Source organism: Leptinotarsa decemlineata, unplaced genomic scaffold (assembly GCF_025532065.1).
Source record: "Leptinotarsa decemlineata unplaced genomic scaffold, Ldec_3_MD MMD2_tig00026314_RagTag_RagTag, whole genome shotgun sequence".
Taxonomy (NCBI): Eukaryota; Metazoa; Arthropoda; class Insecta; order Coleoptera; family Chrysomelidae; genus Leptinotarsa; species Leptinotarsa decemlineata.
Window position 1 is genome coordinate 1,986,856 of NW_027412684.1, and position 22,997 is coordinate 2,009,852.

Genomic DNA, 22,997 nt, shown 5'->3' on the forward strand with positions numbered 1-22,997 from the left:
ACACTGTCATCCTCACTGCTGGACATCCAATGTTTCGCTGTAAGACACTTGCCTTATCGGTTATTTACGTACTGTCATCGATGGCATGGGTGGATTCAACCCATTCCGTGACAAAAAAGTCGTAATTATCAACGAATTGAGCTTTTTACTTATAATGTTATCCGTATTTGCTACTGAAGAGTGATAAAGAAAGTGTCTTGCGGCGAAACATCGGCTGTCTTGCAGTGAGGATGACAGTGTTCCATGTAAGTGAAATTTTACTTCTTTCATTAATTATATGGTGTAGGAATCCTGTAAATGATATCTGATTCGATCCCATTACGAATGTTTACAAACGGAATAGATGAAAGTGTTTTTCGTATAATTCAGCGTTCAAATTAAAGTATTTGTTTCGAAAAGTCTTTTTCTTCCAGTTTGTGTCTGAAAGTTACGTCTTTGCATGATCTACACATCCATGTATAGAGTTACTTATTTTCACATTGATTACTTCCTTCCTTTCTTTGGAAGATTTCCACATATTTTTTGTATCGAGATGGAGAAGTAGAAGGCCAAAAACTGTCTTTCCCAAAAATTAATATCTCCTAAAAATATACCCTTTCAATTTTAAACTGAACTATTTCTTCGAAACCCTATTTTTTTTATTTTAAGTTTTGGTAATATACTTTCATAAGTTTTAACTAAAATCCCTAACAAATAACCATTACAGATAATAACCAATGTTCTTAACAAATAAATAATAACAAGAATAACAACTAATTGACAAATAAATTTTGGATTGCACCATATTTCGTCATTTTTGATTTTTACAGTATTTTCTTGTATCTAAGGTTGTCTAAAATGTATGTGTTATAAAAATGACTAATAAATTGAAAGAGTAGCCAAACCCTTTCATTATAATAGAAACGGTCTCCTGAACCCTTTCTGTCTTTTTCAATACATCCTGATTATTTCAGCATCCAACACGATAGACGAAAAAACAACAAAAGACGTGGAAGAAAACCCTTTGATGACGGCGCACGCGCCGAACGGTCGTAATTTGCATTTAAATCAAGTTAGCCTGGCGACGAGGAAGCCCTGAATAACTAATTTGAACCGCACATTGCTCCAGGCAAACGAGGAAATTTGGTAAAACTATATTTAAAGAGGTAACTTGGAAGCATACCTTCAGGATATTCAGTTTGCTTTTCAGTATTCTCCTGAAAAATGAACATTCTGTTTTGCAGCTGTTTTCAATGAAGATTAAAAATAATGATATATTCAGAAACGGTATGTTGAAGTGTCAATAAAAATTCAACTCATATGAGGTGTGTTGTTACAACTAGGGCATCAATTTTTGCAAATCGATTGTTAGGTAATCAAATTCCCCAGTTTGTGGAAATTTTTCGGTAATGACATATAAAACTTATGCTTTTATAAATACCATGGATGAACAGAAAGGTTTTGGTCAGCGACTCTTCTTTAAAGAGTATAGGTACAGTTTTATTTAGCTTGCTCTGTTCTGTTCTTTCTTTATTTATTTATTTGTGTTAAATTTAGTAATTGAAGTTTGACCCCTTTCCTGTTGACAGATTGATATGAAATTTGATACACTCATTAAGTTTTGATGACAATACAATTTAATAAGTTCTGCATCATTGTAAATTCAATATGGCCGCAGCTACAAAATGACGGACAACATATTTTTTCACAACTACCTCAATATGGATATCAGATAACAAGGCTTGACCAGTAGTAGTACACTTTGAAAAAGATGCAAATTCAAGATGGCCGCAGGTACAAAATGGCGGATTAAATATTACCTTCTGTAGATAATGTACTAAAAACTATAAAATAATTCGGAAGGTCTAAGGTAGTAGACATCAAACCACTCTCCTCAGCAATCCACGGTATTCATCAGATAAAAAAATAATAAAATCGTTTATATATTTACTTAGGTTAAGACGCTACGCCCAACGATTTTATTATTTTTTCATTTGATTAATACCGTAGATTGCTGAGGAGAGTGGTGTAATAACTGCTACCTAGGACCTTCAGAATTATTTTTCGTTTTCAGTACATTATCTATCTTTTTTTTAATAAAACCGTTCAATACAAAATACATTTTTTACTTTTCTATTTTTTGCAAATATGGATTGATAAGGTCATTTTCCGAGTCCGATATTGCTGGGGAGAAGAAAAATAGCAACTTCAGTAAACGCTGAGTAAAACAAGACGTATGGAATAGGGACTTCAAAATAAGCGATACTCCCACTGATGTTGATCCTACAGAAAAATACATCACGCTGGCGATTATAATTATTTCTCAATTTGAAAAAATATGAGCAATTCAGAATCAAGTTGGAACTCTCAGTGAGATTTGTGGACAAAAAGATATCGATGCTTTGACATCAATTTTCATTATTTTCTGCGTAAAACATTCAACAAACACATTTCACAAATTTGTAATAATTCAACCTCACTCACCTAAAACTCATTCAGTTAATTGCCAACATAAAAGTAATTATGGTATAATATTTATTTTTTTGAATGATGCAACCCATTTTTCTTATATATATATATATATATATATATATATATATATATATATATATATATATATATATATATATATATATATATATATTTCGTTTATATAGGTGAGTGGCAAAGTAGGTATTCAAATAACAGGTTGATAATTGAAAATACTTCTGAATACTACTTACTCACATACCTGTATATACAATCGATCGCTTCAAAAACACTTCACTAACTTTTTTTGAAAGCTGTTCTGTTTCACTATCAGTGTCGTCATTTAAATCAATAATGAATTTATTTCCACCATTAATATAGTGCCAGTCTTCCTCGGTAATATTAAATACTTCTTCTTTAGTTAGCTCTATTACCTTCTAATCACATCGCGTGTTGCGTTCATAAGGTTTGTTTTTGACTATTTTACGAACAGCTGAGAAAGGAATTTCGGTCAAATCTGATGTTGCTTGTAATAGTTTGTTTTCCTCGAAACAAAACTTGAGATGTAGATTCTTATATACATTGAAACATACTCTCTGTGTTTCAGTATTCAAATGCATCCGAATCTTATTCACTGGTATCTCTTTTTCGCATTGTTCACCAGCGCTATTGGAATCACTACACAGGAAAAAGTCTGCGTTATTATCACACTCGTTATTACTATTAGTACTTGTCCAAGGACGCCACATTTTAAACAAATAACAAAATTTTTAAGTAATTATAACTTTACCAATATCGAATTTCAACACTCAAATCGCGATCAGTTCCTGAACTGAACATTGATAATATGACTTTTCTAACCATCCTCACATTCTATCGGTCACCGTAAAATGACTTCAAATTTAATTTTATGGCTCTTCAGCCAATCATAAAACTACATGTTAGTAAAAATTATCCAATACGAACCGCCAATTCTTCAGTCCACGTGGACTAATTCGTAGCGGCATTATTTCTTTGTATTGTTTTTTTTTGATCTTTGACTTCGCCGATAGCTTTGAGAATTACTATATCGGTTACTTCGACTATACTAGTTATTGAAGAACCCCTAAGCGTTACGACCATTTGAAACGAACCCCACTTCACGCTTACGGAAATATTCAAACTCTTTAATTTTCTTTCTAATTTAACTGTAGCATTCTAGGGGACAACTTCTCACCCCAAGCACATAACTGGTAGGCGCTTCATCCAAACGCATGCACGACATACATCGAGTAAGCAGTGTGCTGTACGGTGAATTGTCGTGGACAATAACAAATGAATCATCTCTCGATAAACGGATCAAGTAACACATGTCTTCCCACCTCCATTCCGCAGGGGTGGCTTATGTTACTCCCTGTTCGGGGTCAGAATAGAATATTCTAATTAAACGTGTTTTTTAAATCTCAGTGGATGGAATTATCGCTTTTAAGGGTTTAGGGTCTCTTCATCATACAGGGTGCCAATTTGAAAACTTCCCACCTGGATCTCGCACAAGCTCTGTCTTGGGACCAGTATTGTTTATTTCATACATCGGTCAGATTGATTATATTTTAACGGCTAATAAGATATTAGATTTTTCAATAAACATTCATTATTTTGAGTTCGGTAGACACAAAGGTACGATTCCATAATTGTATATAACCAGTTTTGATAACATGGAATCCTTTTTATCAAAAATATATAAATAGAATAGAACAGGTTCAAAAGAGGTTCATACGCTTCCTTAACTTTAAATTCAGATTGAATCAAAGTTTTCCTCCATATACTTCTAGCCTGAAAATATATAAAATTGACGAGACAGAAACCAGACAGAAAATTGACTACGTCATTTTTCTAAGTAAATTGTTGAACAATAAAATCAATTCAAAATATTGTTTGCCAAAGATATCGTTCAATGCAAATATTTATTCCATGCGCAATGGTGATTTATTCAAGTTGTCTCCAGCAAGTAGTAATTATTTATTAAACGCTCCAATATCACGTACCTATGCTACAAAAATATACAATTCCACTTTTTCCTCTGTTAACCTATTTCTCTTACCCCTTTAAGATTTTCTTGTAGAACAAGAACAGTTACCCTGCCTAGTGCCTATGCACTAGGCAGGGTAACTGTATTTTTATTTCTATTTGTAAATAATTATCTTTAGTTTGATCTAGCTCAACTCTTTGAATGTAATGATGAATCTTGTAATTTCTCTGCGACTCTATAATTGGAACTTTTTTTCTGTTGAGTTGCCAAAGCTGTAAATAAATAAATAAAAAAACACAGTAGCTTTATCAACAGTGATTTGATTGATTTTAGTGGAAAAGTAATTTCATCTGTTCTATTCTGAGTTATCAATATTCTGATCTATTCGTATTGAATAAACATAATTTATCTAAACACCTAAATAGAAAAATTGAAATATTTTTGTTGCAACAAATTATCACTCATTTTATTTGTGTTGAAATGCTGACTGATTTTTATTTTCAGGTAAGTCGCTGTACCAAAGTTTCTTGCAAGTAAGTAAATTTGAAAGTTGATTTAAATATTATCTGTTAAATAAAACTTCATCAGATATTTACTATTATGGAAAATTAGAAATAAAACTACATATTTTTTATGAATTGGAATTGGTACTGAAGTTACTGCAGTTTCGTCCTATACGGACATTTTCAAATGAGATAATAAACTGCTATAGTTATAAACAGTTATAAATTCAAGTGGTAAAAAAATATTCAAAGTTTTATTTCTCATTTGTCATGATGATCTCCAACCACGTAGTAATGGCTACATCCATCAATTTTTTCATTAGAATTTTAGATAATAAAGTTAACAAAAATAAAAAAGTCTTCCAATCGAGATCTTACATAAGAACATGTGTAGGTATGCGAGAGTGAAAAATATAATACTCAAAACCTTCATTATAGACTCAAACAAAACTTCAAGCGAGCTTTGTTATGATGTATATTCACATTAATTTTTTGAAACATAAATCAATTTATAAGTGACAGTATTACATTCTGAGATATAACATCCGGTTCTTCAAAATGCTTGCAAATAACTATTGTCGCCACTACCCGTAAAGGGTGGTAATTCACAACTTGAAAGAAACTGAAATGTGAATGAAAAAATGAAGAATTTTTTGAATCCTTTCAAGATTATTTTTACTTTGAATGTCATCGACAATATCACAGTAAAAAATTATACTATTGCAAGCAATATTCTTTCTATTGGATAATCTGAAAATACATTAAACCACAGAATGGATAAGAGGACAATTTTTTTTGAAAAATCAATCATTCCATATCTGGTTTTCGAACTATTCGAACAAAATGATCTCTAGTTTTAGAAATGAATATAAATTCAATCTGCCCATTACTTGAATTATTTCAATTTCATTTTGAATATAAATATAAAAAAGTTCTTCATGAAATAAAGTTATAAGATTGAAGACAAGAAAGAATGGATAAACACATGGATACACATATACATTACTGCATTTTTTCAAAATTTATACCTTTACACACATTTTAGGTTGAATTGAATAAGATATATTTCCACACCAGAACATGAGTACGGGCTCTTGACGCACGTTTCGCTAACCAAGTTAGCGAAACGCGAGTTGAAATAAAGTATTTTTGTTCTTGTGTGAAGAAAGTGTTTTCAATAGATTAATTTTCAAATTCAAGTATATGGATAAATGTTTTTGGTTTTCGACTTCTCCATCTTTATACGAAAAAACGTGGAAACCTTTTGAAGAAAGGAAGGAAGCAATTGAGTTCAAAATAAACTTTTACAAAGATGTGTAGATCATGCGTAGAAGTTACTTTCAGATACAAACTGGAAGGAAAAGCCCGCCCAAAATAACTACGTTCACATACACATTGAATTACGCGAAAGAAAAAGTACTTTCGAAACAACTAGTTTTATATGAACATCAATTTTTTCTATTCAAATTGTACTCTAAATATTCGTTATATAATTCAAACAGATTTTATTTATAGGAACGCTACATTATATAATGTATGAAAGAGTTACGGTATAAAAATTCACGTACATGGAACGCTATTATTCTCAAAGGTACACTTCGAAGTTTCGGAATAAGACACCTGTCTTATTACCACTTCAGAAACTTTTTGGACTACATTACAAGACGAAGCATTTCAGGAGATATTCGATTTTGAGATGGAAGCTTTTTGGCTTTTGACATCTCAGTCTTTATATAGGTACATCTTTTTTTTTTCCTTCGGAAGTTTACCAAATTTTTTGTATTAAGATGAAGAAGAAGAAATCCAAAATATTGAAATTGAAATGTGTGGAATAATTTTCTAAATCGTAACCGAAATAGATTTCCCTCGAAATGAATGTGTATCCTGTGATGAAATTATTAGTTTGTATAGAGTTAAAATATGTGGACTAGTGTCTATCTTATCTAATATATAAAAATTTCGTGTCATCGAGTTCATGGTCGCACTTCTCCGAAACAACTCGACCGATACTCATAAAAGTTTTTGTCTATATTTGGTAGGCATGAGAAGAGGTCCTGAAGTATATTCCATATCGCTAGGTAATTGAGTGTCACTATCCAGAAATTTTTGACGAAATTGGTTTTGCATTCTTTTTATTGGCATACAATTTGATGGCAGAACAACTAGTCTAATCAACAAGTTCAAAAACATGAAAAATAGAGATAAAGGTCCTAAAAACATGAGCGATAGCTCATACGATTTGGAATCACCTCTAGAAAAATGTTTTCGAAGGATTTTGGTACAGGTAAAAAATTGCAATTGTTATTAACAAAATAAGATTTAAAAAAATAGCATTCAGTTTTTTGTTAATAACTCAAAAAATATTAATATGTAAGCAATTTTGAAACAAGCTCGTTGAAGAGTAGGAAATTTCCGATAAAAAAGTCCCGACTCCTGAAACTCTATCTCCATTACTTATAATTTTAATTTGATGTTGAAAATAGGATTCCGCGCGGCTGTTACGGCATGCGCGCGCTACCGCCAAAGAGAGTTTATCAAAAGAAATACTTTTTTTATATAAAATGTCATTTTAAAAATTAAAAAAAAAATCTAATATCTTCTTAACACTTGAATGAATCGAGTCCCGTAGAAAAAAAAGTTTTATCACCATTTTTCAAAAAATTATTCAGTTGTAAACTAACGAATTTTTTTCCCAATCTCCGTTATCATAAATAATGGGATAAAAGGTATAAATAATTGGCCTTTAAATTTTAAACTTTGTTAATTATTTAATTTGTTAATTATGATTTTTTATAACTATTGCAAAATGAAATATCTAAAAATTGTTGATAATTTTTTCTTTCAATTGATATTTAGCTGTCTGTTTTCACATTAAACAATGTTAGTTATTACCATAGGATATGAATTTTTTACGTAATTTGTTTATTAAATTGTTTTAAACAAATAGAGAAATTCAATAGTTTTGAAAATTTTTTTTTGCTATTTTGTTGTCCAGAGATAATTATGATTGAAACTTTTTTTTTTCCTAATTTTGATTTTTAATTGTTTAAAATCGATTTTTTTATATTTCGATTGTTTAAATAATTAGTTAAGAAATAATTTTGCTTTTAAAAATCATAATTTACATTTCAAATAGTTTGACATTTTTTTTTATTTATTATTCAATTGTTTATTGGTTTAACAATTTGTTATAAACAAATATTGACGAAAGTTTTTTTTCTGAAGCAGAAAAAAATTATAAAAACAGGTATATATAAAAAAGTGTCATAAAAATTATATGATTAATTAAATTTTAAAAAAATTATAACAAATGAAAAAAATTCATGTCATTTTTTTATATATAGCTGTTTTTATAATTTATGGAACTTTTTATATATGGCTGGTTTTATAATTTATGGCACTTTTTATATATAGCTGGTTTTATAATATTTTTCTGCTTCAGAAAAAAATATAACGTTGGTCAATATTTGTTTGCAACAAATTGTTGAACTGATAAACAAGTAAATAATAGATACATTTTTTTCGCCAAACTATTTAAAAGTGTAAATTATGATTTTTAAAAGCAAAATTTTTTCTCAACTAATTAATTAAACAATCGAAATATAAAAAAATCGATTTAAAAGAATTAAAAAATAAAATTGAGAAAAAAACTATTTTTTTTAAATCATAATCATCTCTAGACAACAAAATAGCAAAAAAAAAATTCAAAAATATTGAATTTCTCTATTTGTTTAAAACAATTCAATAAACAAATTACGTAAAAATTAATATCCTATGTTAATAACTGCCATTGTTTAATGTGAAAACAGACATAGCCAAATATCAATTGAAAAAAAAAAATGTTTATCAACAATTTTTAGATATTTCATTTTGCAGTAGTTATGAAAAATCATAATTAACAAATTAATAAATTTTTATGAACTTTTATCGCAAGGTTAAAAATTATAGTCCAATTATTTATATCTTTTATCCCATTATTTATGCCAACGGAGATTGGGAAAAATTTAAAGTGTTAAGAAAATACTATATTTTTTTCAAATTTTTATGTTACAAAAAAATTATTTCTTTTGATAAACTCTCTTCAGCGGCAGCGCGCGCATGCCGTAACAGCCGCGCGGAACCCTATTTTCAACGTCAAATTAAAATTATAAATAATGGAGATAGAGTTTCGGGAGTTGGGACTTTTTTATCGGAAATTTCCTCCTCTTTAACGAGCTTTTTTCAAAATTGCTTTAATATTAATATTTTTTGAGTTATCAACGAAAAACTAAATACCATTTTTTTTAAATCTTATTTTGTTAATCACAATTGCAATTTTTTACCTGCACCAAAATCCTTCAAAAACATTTTTCTAGAGGTGATTCCGAATCGAATGAGCTATCGCTTATATTTTTAGTACCTTTATCTCTATTTTTCATGTTTTTGAACTTGTTGATTAGACTAAACGTTTGCCGAGTCAGCTAGTATGACAATTATCAAAAAATTTTATTTCACATGATATCGAAATAGTATTTGAAGAATATTTGTATTCACAGTATCCATTAGGCCTAACAATGTGACAAATAAGGCTCGCCCACTGTTTTATTTAGATTTGACAAAATATCAATTCTAACATCCGGCGATTAACCTCATTCTTCGATATCTGCTCAGCAGGTGCATGGTAACCAACTTTACTCTGGAAAACAAGCGACAAACACTTTTCGATTTAACTTTTCTGGCGCCAATATCCAGCGAAACTAACAACTCTCAGTCTATCGGATGTTGCAGGATCTGAAAATGCAATGTCATATATATCTACAAAAAATAAGTTTCCCGTCGCTACTGCGAGTTATTGTGTATTATGTCTATAATTCACATGTTATTGAATTATCATACTGAAAAAAATTTGCATGAACATTTTTTTTTTTAAATTGTCCAAAAGATATCACTATTCTCCAAAAATCAGTAGGTACTTTATATTTACTGTAATTATACTTATACTCATCATTAATTTTTTTCCCGTTAGGGTATGACTGTTACAAAATTTATCAAAAAAAACTCCCCATTGAAAATTATTTTGAATTCAAAATAGGGTTTTTGTGAATAGTATGTTGTGGAAATTTCGAGCACTAGTAGTACAATTTTCTTATTGTATCTCTGATCTTGTCATACATACTTTTTATGTTATGTTACGTTAAATTAGGAGAAAAAATCTAGTGAAATTGAGAAATATTATAATATGGGCGCTGCATCTTCAATATGCTAAATCTCAAATCATACTTTTCCTCTGTATTTCTGCCTTGTCTTTAGGGTGGACATACTTGTAAACATTTATTTTGTGCGCATTGCATAATAAAACAAAAAAAATTAGTCCATACTGTGACATGTTCCAACGATTTACTCCTCATTCGGAACGACATCAATAATCTTGTGAAATTCTGCGAGAAAAACTTTTTATTCCTTAATCTTAAAAAATGCCACTCTATTACATTTACAAGAAACAAAAATATTTACCACCACCAATATCACATAAACAAATATCAACTAAAGAAAACATCTGAAGTCAAGGACTTAGAGGTATTTATGATTTTAAGCTATTATTTGACTCGCATATTAACTATATTGCAAAAAAGGCAACGAAGCTCATGGATTTCTGATCAGGACTTGTCACGACTTCCGTAATACTAACTCTGTTCGTACACTTTATATGACTTATGTAAATAGGCAGCTCAGTTATTTGGAACCCCCTGTATATCTCATGTATTGAAAGAAATGAATCTATACAAAGCAAATTTAAAATACAACTAACTCAATCTGATATCTTTGGCGGATAGACGCCAAATAGCTGATATTAAATTGTTTGGACAGCAGTTCTATATCGAACCAACTTTTGATAAATGTACCTACCTCTGCATAATACCAGAGGATTATATTTATTCCAAACAAATCAAAGTGAAACTAATCACTATTTGAATTCTCCCCTAAATAGGTGTTGTAAATCCTACTCCATATCCAAATCAATAGAAATTGACAACTTTTGTAATTCCTTCGCAACCTTCACCACGTCTCTCAAACGTTCATACAATCACCATTTTCATATCTAACTATTGTAATTTGCACTGCACTGCACTGTTCATAACACGATATTGCATATTATTTATAACAATCAAATCGTTTATTGTTATCACCTCATCATTTTTGAATACTGTGTTTGGGTTTGTCCCGTTTTGTATTCCACTGAAAATAAATAAATAAATCAGGACAAAGATATTTATCATATCGAATACGTGATAAATAACATTATTTTTTTATAAATAAATAGTCTACGTAAAACTATATACATTTTCTTTTAAATATTATAAAGAGCATTCGCCCAATGATATCATAAATCTGTATCATTTTATTTTAGTTTTATATTGTTGAACAAAAATTGAAAATTCCTGATGATGAAATGAAATAAACAACAATGGTGCAACACTATTTTCATAATATTAGCCTTTTATTTTCTTAGAAAGTGGCAGTTTAGAAATCAACAGCCAAGGTATAGTTGACAAACAAGTGTATGACTAAAAAATGAATGTGTGAAAAAGTGGAAATCGGTCGTAAACGTTTCTGTTACATTTCAAGAAACTCAACTAACTCTACCCACTAACTCAGCCCACCTTATATTTATCTCAATAATTTGGAGGTAACTCAATTGAGGTTGTTGATGCAAAAATTATTCAAAGTAAGGAAAATGTATTTCATTCCTCTACCTTTAGAATGAAAATAACTATCTATCCTAATGGCGTGGACGACATGGCTTCCGCTGTATAGGACTGCTCAAAGTTTGAATTAAAAAGGAGATATTTCTAGAAGAGATAATTTTGTTGTAAAAAAAATATTTCATATTGATATGCTAGAGGTTAGTTTCATGAGGAGATACATGACACAGCTTCGTTTGATAATCAAAGACATTACATGGATTTCTTGCAGAGTCAGATAGATCGAAAGTAAAAATATTATTTTCATATTTTTTTGAGAGCTGTGAATGGCCTCTCATATTTCTATACCATATACATATTTGCAAACGAGAAACATTAGGCTTTTTTCCACTGTAGAACAGCCTGAAAGTGGCTTAATCTAAACTAAGTTCGACACCAGACGCCACATATTTGAGTATATTAACATTCTGGCTTAGATATGGTCGTTTTGATATTTTTCCGTATAATATTCATTCTCCGGTATGGTCTAGTGGCTAGGATACCTGGCTCTCACCCAGGAGGCTCGGGTTCGATTCCCGGTACCGGAATTTTTTTATTTTGAAAATATTTTTCATTGAATCACAAATATTTGTTTTTGGTGAAAGTTAAGTTTAGTACATTTTCATATAAATAGTTGTTGTTTTAGTTTTATTATTGTGACATACCAGCTTTACACGTCGAAAAAATTAAACGAAATATTTGAATATTTTTTTATCAGAAATATGTGTGTGTTGAAAAACCGTATTGCAAAAACCGTTCTAAATAAAATTTATTGTGAAAATTATATAATTATTACCATGGATTGTGTTATTAAATTTCATCAAGCGAAGGGTCAATGTATATATAGTTTATTTCTTATATTTATATTTATTTATATATTCATTTATATTTATTATAATTTATTTCTTAATTTCATGAAGCTGGTTTCAAAGTGATTTGAATGAAGTAACATAATTCACGTATTTGACACTTTCACTGCAGAACCGAATAAGGTACTTTGTAATAATCAGAACACATCCGTCATGAATTCTTGACTGAATAACAGTTTCCATAGAAATGGATTGAGTTCATTTGGAATTTAATTGCATTCTTCCTTCCGTCGGAGGAGTAGTAGAGGCCAAACAGTTTTTTACCAAAAATATATTGGAATAAATGTTTGAGAATGAACAAGTTTTCATGACTGAAAATTTTCAAGCAAATACTTTTTTGTACAACTGTCAAGTGACATTTTTAATGGTTGTCACAAAGTAGCGTGTTAATAGTTATTTATTATACAATGGAAAAAAGTATTAGATTTTAGCTCGATGGAGCGGAGGGAGACAAAAAACCGAGAGCTGAAATACAATATTTTTCCCGTGTATAATACACAATTTTTTTTCTGTGACGGGAAAAACGACGATTCAATATTGAACATATTAACATATTTTTCATCTGGCGCCTCATTTATAAACCTCTGGACTTGTTCAAACATAAGAGTTTTTGATTTTTTGGGCCTATAACTTTAATTTTTCCGCTTTAAAAACGCTATTAAATTGAAATATTTGCTTGTATTAGCACCATTTTTAACGAGCGCACTCGACTTTATTATTGAAAACTTGCTCCACAAAGTTGACGAGTTCCATTTTTTTTATTTCTCTTATAGATAGGCTAAGAAGTCGGTTTCCCTGAAATTGACGTTTTTAAGTCTACACCAGCTAAGAAGATTAGAATATGCGATTTCGTACTGCTGAGCCAATTTTTTTGGTAACAATTCAATTGAAGTAGCTTTATCAACAGTGATTTGAATACCGTGATTGATAAAGCTACTGTCTTAGTGAAACATGTCGTGATATATTCAAGTAACGGCCGAATCAATCAGAAAAAAAGTCTTCAATATCGTTCTTCATTATGCTAGACATTAAGACCAGCAAGAACTTTAAATGTGACTGAATAAAACGCGTGAGCTGTGAACAATACTGTTTGTTGGTAACTAAGTGATTCGGCGTCACCTGACACGGCCACTTCACAGCAAATGCGAAAACATGAAAATAGTCAACTGACAAGAGGTGTAAAATGTGTTTTTATTGATAAAAGTATTAAATTTATCTATTTTATTATGTAAACAGGACAGTTGTACAAAAAACTTTGTATGATATTTCGTTCGTGAAATTGCTCAACTCGCTACGCTCATTTCGCAAACTTTTTCACTCACAAAATAAAACCTTACTTTTAACACTCATATCATAAACAGCTATTTTGGAGTAAGGTACTTATTATAAAACACAAATTGATTTTTACATTATAGGCTTGTGTTTATATAACTTGAAGTATTTGAATATATTTATGTATGTATGATGGTTCGCATCAAATCTTCTGCTGACTTTTGATTCGATTGAGTTAAAACTTTTCATACATATTCAGTTTGGATGACAAAGCATCGTTAACTAAGTGACACCATACTACAATCTACATCCTACATGGCGAACCGTCCAAGATATCGAACTAGATTTTTTATGAACCTCCATGATATGGGTTTGCTAAAAAGAATACGTAAAATAAAATGTCATAATTCTGAATCCAATATGGTGAAACGCCCAAGATGGCGAACTAGTTATTTCTCATGAACTCCCTTGATATGGATTCCAAATCATGTCACCCTGAATTCAATATGGCGGACTACCGAAAATAGTTCAACACTTTTTATGCATTCTTACGATATGGATATGACATGAAATGGATGAAGGGGAAATGAACAGACTAAGGAACGTGCTTATCGATAACTAAAAAATGAATTAATAGTGAAAAAACGTTTCCAAAAACAAGCTTTTTTCCATGCTCTGAAATGAAATAGAAATAAATCAAACGCATCAGTTTATTACATTACCTAATTATACAGTGCATTTCTTTAATGTCCCCCCCCCCCCATTTATTTTTTGAACGGGTCAACTCAAAAAATTGAAAGGATTTTCAATGAAGGATCCGATCCGAAAGGATTTTCAATGAACGTTTTCCGAATTGTCCTATCTGTAGAAAATATTTGAGGAAACTTCTATCCAAATTCACAATTACCGGTAGTAAATCCTGAACAGTCTACTTATTCCTTCGCGAATGTTTGTGAGGTGTCTCCTTTTACTATGTGGAGACTTTTGAAGAGGAATAGGTATCATCCATACAAAATTAAAATGGTACACCAATTAACTGAAGATGACCCTGATCGAAGAATAGAATTCTGCGAAATCATGACGGAAACCATTGCAAGGCATCCTACCTATCTCCACAATATTTGTTTTAGTGACGAATGTACATTTGTTTAAACGGCAATGTTCACAGACAAAATTGCCGTTATTGAAGTGGAATTTTGGAAAACCATATTGTAGGACTTCTATTTATTGATCAAAATTTAACAGGGGAACTGTATTTGAATATGCTGGAAACTACTGTTGACCCTCTCATCACTGAAATTGTCGAAGCGAATCCTAGTGAATTCGATATGGATATTGTATTTCAACAAGATGGAGCACCATCACATTACTCCAGACAAGTAAGAAACTATGTGGATACTGCTTTTCCCGTTCGTTGGATTGGCCGTCGAGGTCCTACTCCTACAGAATGGCTAGCTCGCTCGCCAGATTTGACACTTTTGGACTTTGTTCGTGGGGATATTCGAAGCAAAAGGTGAAACTGAACCTGCTTCAATATTGGATATACGGCAGAGAATAATAAATATTTGTAGAGATATTGACGTTACTGTGTTCGAAAATGGCGTGAAATATCGGAAAGGATGTTCATATGTCAAGAAGTTCAAGACAACCATTTCGAGCATCTTGTAAACTGACCTCAAGCTTATTACCTCATATTATGTAGTTGAATGTCAATGTATTCAGACAATTATTAAAAGTTCCTCCATTTTATAGTAGTTGAAGATATTGACATTCGATTCTAGGGCTGTGAAGCATTTGTCAGGATCTTCAAAAAGATGTGTCACAAGACCCCCCTTCCCATTTAATTTTTTTCCCAGGTGGTGCCCAGTCGCCATCTTGAAAGTTGTATCTCTCAATTTCACTTCAAAATAAAGTATTCATGCATTAATTTCATTATCCCAAAATTAAATTTTTTGAGTTGACCCGTTTAAAAAATAAAAGAGGGGGGGACATTAAAGAAATGCACTATATGTAATAAAAACTTGTCGCCAGATTTACCTAAACAAGAATAAAATATATAAATTGGCATTTAAAAAAATGTTTCTTTCCCAAAATAGGTCAATTTCGCCACGCAAGTAAGATTTACTTATCAATTGTGTATTGTAATAAAATGGTGGGTTTGCTTAAATTAAATTTTTTTTTCAAACATGTTGATCAGAGTTTGTTTCCAGAAATGTTTTTATTCTATAAATTTATTCAATATCAATCATAAACTACTGAACACTAGTTTATGAACAGGTTTCAGATTTTCAAACTAAAACCTAGCAATGGCAAATGAGTAATAATCTGTAATAAATAATCTGCTCTATTCAAGTTGTCAATCATAACTAGAAGGTTAATTAGATCGAAAAGACAAATTGACAGCATATTCATTTTTGTAATACCTTGTACAGTTGAAAACTTTTCTCTAACGACCACTTTTGCCTCATTAAGCGGCAACAACAATCTGAGAATTGCAACAAAGCACTCGATTTCTTTTATCAAAACGCATTGAGCACAGCATGCAATGCAATGCACCTTGAACTGAACTGAAAGTGGAATCAAAGAGAACTGCATTACTCGCATTAGAAACGTAACAATTGCAATTAACCCAGATATAATTACAAAACCCGCATTTTACGATCAACCGCTTTCAAGCTGGACTACCAAAATGAATTTAGTGCGAGAAAGTTTCACGGAGAATTTGAATAAAAAGAGAAGAAATGGATATTGAGAGGGAAAGAGAAATGAACAGAAGAAATAAAAGTGAGATTATTGTTTTGTTCAGTCGTGATCTGCTTTAGTATGTGAAGTTTAATAATTTTGCTTTCGTTGAAATAAATATAAACATGATTTAGAACAGAATGTCTTTTATCTGAACTTAGTTTTTGTGGAAAGAGCTTTTTGGCATTAATTGGCTGTATAATTATTTTAGAAAGTGAAAACTCCAAAGGAAGGAAGAAAACAATTGAAAATATCAATAAAAACATTTCACAAAGATGTGTAGTTCATGCATGAAATTATCTTTCAAATACTAACTGGAAGTAACAATAAAGTACAATAAAGTATGAACTTTAATTTCAAGAAAATAACTTGTTCTTTATCAATTTGTACTCCAAACATACTTAATGCCATTGAACCAGTTATCGTACACACGTATTATATAAACGTAGTATATAAATCAATATTGACTTGAAATTTCACTTGCAAGGAAGTGTTTCAATTTCCTGGGTAATTGTGAAGTTTTCTGGTGATAAAACTAGTCTAGGACTAGGACTTTATATCGCAGGAAGAGATACATCTGTACGTGTCACAATGGTCTTTCGTGAAAAGCATTTATTGAACTATTAATTTGATCCCAGCCGTAGGAATTTCATCCACTTGAGAAATGAACATTTTTTAGGAGAGGTTAGAAATCCACGCACGTTTGCAGTGTGGTTCTACACCAAACTGAAACATTTGTCAATTCAAAAAAAGAAATGTCATAAAGTACAAAAAAGGCAATATTATGCATTTAGAGCTCATGTTATTGCAAGTATATTATTACACTTTCCTCGTGGATTTTACAACAAATGACTACGCTGTACAATTTAACCCAATTCAATTTCACTACTACAATGCAAACACAACACACAAACTTTAACTGAACTTCAGACGACACTATCAACTAGACTAACTCCGTCTGCCTGTTGGTAATGCTTATATATCCCAATGTAAGTTTTCAGAAGCCGCGAGAGTAGTTAGTTTAAGCCGATTTCAGAACCTCCCCCCACCACTTTCAACCTTGAAATGACCTCTACGTCACACGAAGTTGCGAAGGTGACTTTGAGGAGGTGTTATGAGTTTGACCTTGAACGACCTTGGCATGCGTCATACGGCAACGCAGACAAGGTGACTTTGAGGTGCTGTTTTGGGTTTAACCTTGAATGACCTTCATTCTTTTCCCATATTTTCGACAAGGTGACTTTGACTTCCAATGAATTCGAGCCAGTTTTGCACCTACACGATTTAACGCAACCAAGGTGACTTTGAACGATTGTTTTGAGTTTGCCCTTGAACGACCTTGATCAACGTTACACAAGGCAGGCAAGGTGACTTTGAGGCAGTGCCTTTGAACGACCCTGACACACATCACGCGACAAAAGCAAGGTGACTTTGAGGTAATGTTTCAAGTTTGACCTTGAACGACCTTAATTGATCCACGTTGTTATTTAGAATATTCGACTTTGAACGACCTTCAGCCGCATGGACGAAGAGACTTTTGGAGTGCGTTTTCAGTTTGACTTTGAGTGACCTTCTACAATATCATGTGTCTTTGTTGATGTAAATTTGAGGGCGCTCGTGTATTCTCCTTCCCTCCCCCACTTTTTGAATGAACATATAAAAGAGGTGCTACTCATTCACAGGAGTTAGTTTGATATCGCGCGTATTGAATATATCTACAAATATGTTTCACTGTGATAGGTGTGGTAAAAGTTTCAGCCGTAAAGATAACATGCGTCGTCATCAAATGCAGTCCTGCAGGCCGGATAATGATGCAGGTCCTCCAGCAAAACGGCCCAGAGTGGATTCTGCCCAACCAAGTGCAGTTCAGGAATTGTGCAACTATTGCAATAGAATGGTACCTGTGAATAGGATGAATTCACACCTCAAAACATTGGAGCATAGAACAAATTCCTGTACGGAATTTGAGGATGGTGTGAAAATCATCAACAGCGCATTTAAATATAGGATTGTTAGCTACAGGGTCGAAAGTAAGAATCCACATTCAGACTATCAATCTTTCTTTAATGAAGTGAGGCATAAAGTTGTGACTTTGATTGATCGAATGGTGCAAGTTCATAACACCTTGAAAGTGAACATGGAGTTGTTTGGGAGGTACATACTTCAGACGCAGGAAATATTAGAGGTGAAGTCTTTCAACAGCCAAAACCAAATTGTTGATCAATCAAACAACCTTGAAGAGGTTTATAGGACATTCGTCGACACGTTGTCTGCAAAAGCTGTGGAATTTCAAGAACGCGACTCAGGTATATTATCTACATAAATATGAAAGATTTCAGTCATTAAACGAATAATGTGTTTACAGGTTGGACTCTGGAGAAAGTTGTTTTTATCGAAGTAAACATCAACAAATATAGTCCTCTCAGTGGATCCTCCTACATCAAGCTTCCAGAATTCATCGCTTTGAAGAGGGCAGTAGTTAATGTGAGAAATGAAGACCATTTTTGCTTCGCTTGGGCGGTGACATCAGCTCTGCGACCAGCGCAAACTAGAACTTCTGAAGTAGGCTCATATCCAGACTTCAGAGATGTACTTAATGTTGAAGGTATAGATTTTCCCATGAAATTACGTGATATTCCACAATTTGAGAATATGAATGATTGTTCAGTCAATGTTTATGGGTTAGAAACAACTTTTGAAAACAACAAACCGAAATATGAAATTGTGGGTCCTCTTTATTACGCACGGCGGAAACTCGGTCGCCATGTAAATTTATTGAACATCACCGATGAATCTAGTAATAGCCACTATTGCTGGATAAAGGATCTATCAAGGTTAGTTTCATCACAAATTTCATCCCACGGGCATAGAATGTATTTTTGTGATGGTTGTTTGATGTATTTTTCAGACGAACGCAAATTATTACGACATCAGTTGAATGATTGCAATTTTATTTGTACCACCATTCCCACAACGCAAATCAAAATTGATAAATGTGGTAGGGCCATACCGGAAAATATATTAAAATTTGAAAATTTTGAAAGGCAGTTGAAAGTCCCCTTCGTGGTATACGCTGATTTTGAATCAATTCTGAAGCCTATACATACAAATGAACCGGATCCAATACGTTCCTTCACAAATAAATCATTTATTCACGAGCCATACTCATTCTCATACCGAATTCGTTGTTCTTTCGATGATTCAGCCTCCAAATTTGTTCTTTATCGTGGGGAGGACGCTGCCAAAGTATTTGTAGCCAGGCTGGAGTCTGACCTGAGGGCCATCTACTATACATATTTGAATCGTATCGTGCCAATGAAGCCATTAACAGCATCAGAGGAGAATGAATTTTTAACTGCTGATAGTTGCGGTATTTGTGAGAAACCCTTCGAATTGGGTGACGTCAAAGTGAGAGATCATTGTCACTTGACGGGAAAGAAAAGATATGGAGCTGCACATTCTCGATGTAATTTGAATTACAAGTTACCGAATTTCGTTCCAATAATTTTCCATAACTTGAGCGGCTATGACTGCCACTTGTTCATAAAAGAGTTATGCACTAATAAGAACAAGGTGGAGGTTATCGGTCAAACAAAGGAAAATTACATTTCTTTCACTAAGCATCTATTGATGGGTACCACAATAGATAAATTTGGTAAATTGAAAAAACAATCCCTAAAGCTGAGATTTATCGATAGCTTTAGATTCATGGCGTCATCACTGCAGCAGTTAGGGGAGAGCTTGTCAGATGAGCAATGTTATGAAACACGAAAGTGTTTTCCGGAAAATGAAAAATTTCTTTTGATGAGACAGAAAGGAGTTTTTCCCTACAGTTTTGTTAAAAATTTGACCACGTTAGATTGTACTGAGCTACCATCAAAATCCGATTTTTATGATCAATTGAACGAGAAACACATATCTGAGGATGATTATGAGAGGGCAAAACGTGTATGGTCCTTGTTCGAGTGTGAAACGTTAGGAGACTATTCAGATTTGTATTTGAAATCAGATGTATTGATTTTATGTGATATTTTCGAAAATTTCCGTAATATATGTCTGGATAAATATAAATTAGATCCAGCCCACTATTTTACTTCTCCTGGCCATTCTTGGGATGCCATGCTCAAATACACCGGTGTAGAGCTGGAATTGCTTACGGATATTGACATGATAACTTTTTTCCAAAAGGGTATTCGTGGGGGTATTAGTCAGTGTTCTGAAAGAAAGCATGTTGCTAATAATCGTTTTCTACCCGATTATGATGAAAATGAAGCATCATCATTCATCACTTATTTGGACGCTACGAACCTCTATGGTCACAGTATGTCCCAACCATTACCGACAGATGGGTTTACATGGCTATCCGAACAAGAAATTCTTCAACTAGATATCATGGGTGTTCCAGACGATGGTCCTAAGGGTTATGTTCTGGAAGTAGATGTCCATTACCCTGAAGAACTTCACGATGCACATTCGGATCTGCCATTCCTTGTAGAGAGCGTAATTCCACCCGGTTCAAATTCAAAAATACCCAAATTAATACCTAATCTGAATGATAAGAGAAAATACATTGTTCATTATAGGGCTTTGAGGCAGGCAATTGAAAATGGACTGATAGTGATGAGGACTCACAGAGTTCTCTCATTCAATCAATCACCATGGTTGAAGAAATATGTAGACCTTAATACCCTAATGAGAAATCAAGCTACAAATGTTTATCATAAAAATATTTTCAAGACAAGAACAAATGCTGTCTTTGGAAAAACAATGGAAAACGTTGATAATAGAAATGACATTCGGCTTGTGACTCATTGGGAGTCTATAAAGCGTGCAACTGGTGCAAATGCTCTCATCGCTCGGCCAAATTTTAAAACGCTTTCAATTTTCTCAGAGGACTTTGTCGCCATTCATATGGGTAAAGTGAAAATAAATTACAATAAACCGCTATATCTTGGATTCAGTATTCTTGATTTATCTAAAACAGTTATGTATGAGTTTTTTTATAAATTCATAAAAAAACATTATGGGTCAAATGCTTCTCTCCTCTACACCGATACCGACTCTCTCATTCTTAAAATTTTCACGGAGAACTTTTATGATTTCATGAGGGACAATGTAGAGAAATTCGATACATCCAACTACAAAGTTGAAAATCAGTTTGCTATGCCTATAACTGAACCAATATTGGGAAATATGAAAGACGAATTTCCTAATGATCCAATTATCAGTTTTTATGGTACCGGCGCAAAAGCATATCATGTCAAGTCCGTTAGTGATGAATTGAAGAAGGCAAAAGGGATAAAAAAGTCGGTCATAAAAAATCAAATGTCACTTGACGATTATAGGAAAATAGTCGAATCAGGTGGTACCATATTGCGTAAGATGAGCACTTTTCGAAGTGAGTTACACGATGTGTATACTCTAATGTGTAATAAAGTTGCGCTATCATACAAGGATGATAAGCGATTCATCATCCCCAATACCACAAAAACATTACCGTGGGGGCATAAGGATATTGAGTTCTACCAAACCAGCCCTGAGGTAAATTTCAAATTCCTTATCGACGCCCTCAAAACTGTGCCTAATCATGAGGCGGATTCTGATGAAAAATTGGATCAACTCATAAGATTATTGGAGGAACAATCAGATGATTAGTTAGTTCAATGTGGTAAATCTATACCTACGAAGCTCTGAAATTATAATATATATTATTCCCATTGTAAATATCAATTATGATATAGATTATGAAATAAAATATATCAGTGATACATCTTGTTTCATTACAATTCCAACACAAAGTATTGAAGAGGTATAAACTATTTTTCATAATATTGGAATATATAATATCAAGCTATCCACATAATCTGCGAGAATATAATATAACAGTGTTGCCAGACTCATCATTTAGTCCCCGTATTAGATAAAGTGGAGGTGGTAAGTGGAGGGGGGGTTGAGGAGGAGTGGCTTAGGTAACAAAAGCGGGACTGCTCAGGAGCACTCATCATTCGAACTGCTTCTTCTAGCCTTCGAATATCTACCGAATTTAGTTGGGTCTCTAGCTGTGTTCATCTTCTTCGAATAAAAACTGTGAGTATATAAGTAATGTTGATTATTATGCTTTATTCTAATATTTTGTGAATTTCTAGTGTGCAGTATGTCTTCAATCATTGACGCTGATAAATCCGTGGAGGGTAAGGTCAACATCCTGCAGGACGTGGTGGTGCAGCAATCGGAGCTACCACAGGATATAGTGGACTTCTTGACTGAATTCCAACTTGGACCTCCACTTAGCCCCCTTCCAGAAGAAGTTGTGTTGGTAACGGCGGATCCAAGACCCGGAAGCAGCTGGATGGAGGATGTTCCTTCGACCACCCCTTCTTCTGAAACGAAGAGCACCGCCAAAGTTGCGAAGAAGGGGTCGAAGATTGTCGGT

The 22,997-nt window shown here is 32.6% G+C and overlaps 2 protein-coding genes and 1 non-coding gene across 3 annotated transcripts in view; all 3 read left to right on the forward strand.

The window, feature by feature from the left end:
* jing (AE binding protein 2 jing) overlaps positions 1-22,997 on the forward strand; it is a 450,866-nt gene that overhangs the window by 38,796 nt on the left and 389,073 nt on the right.
* TRNAE-CUC (transfer RNA glutamic acid (anticodon CUC)) lies at positions 12,158-12,229 on the forward strand. The gene has a single exon. It is a non-coding gene; the product is annotated as a tRNA-Glu (tRNA).
* On the forward strand, positions 18,157-22,219 carry LOC141485220 (uncharacterized). Its single transcript, XM_074181513.1, has 2 exons — positions 18,157-18,870; positions 18,930-22,219. Exons 1-2 carry the CDS (start codon positions 18,288-18,290, stop codon positions 22,217-22,219), a joined length of 3,873 nt encoding a protein of 1,290 aa, XP_074037614.1. The 5' UTR covers positions 18,157-18,287.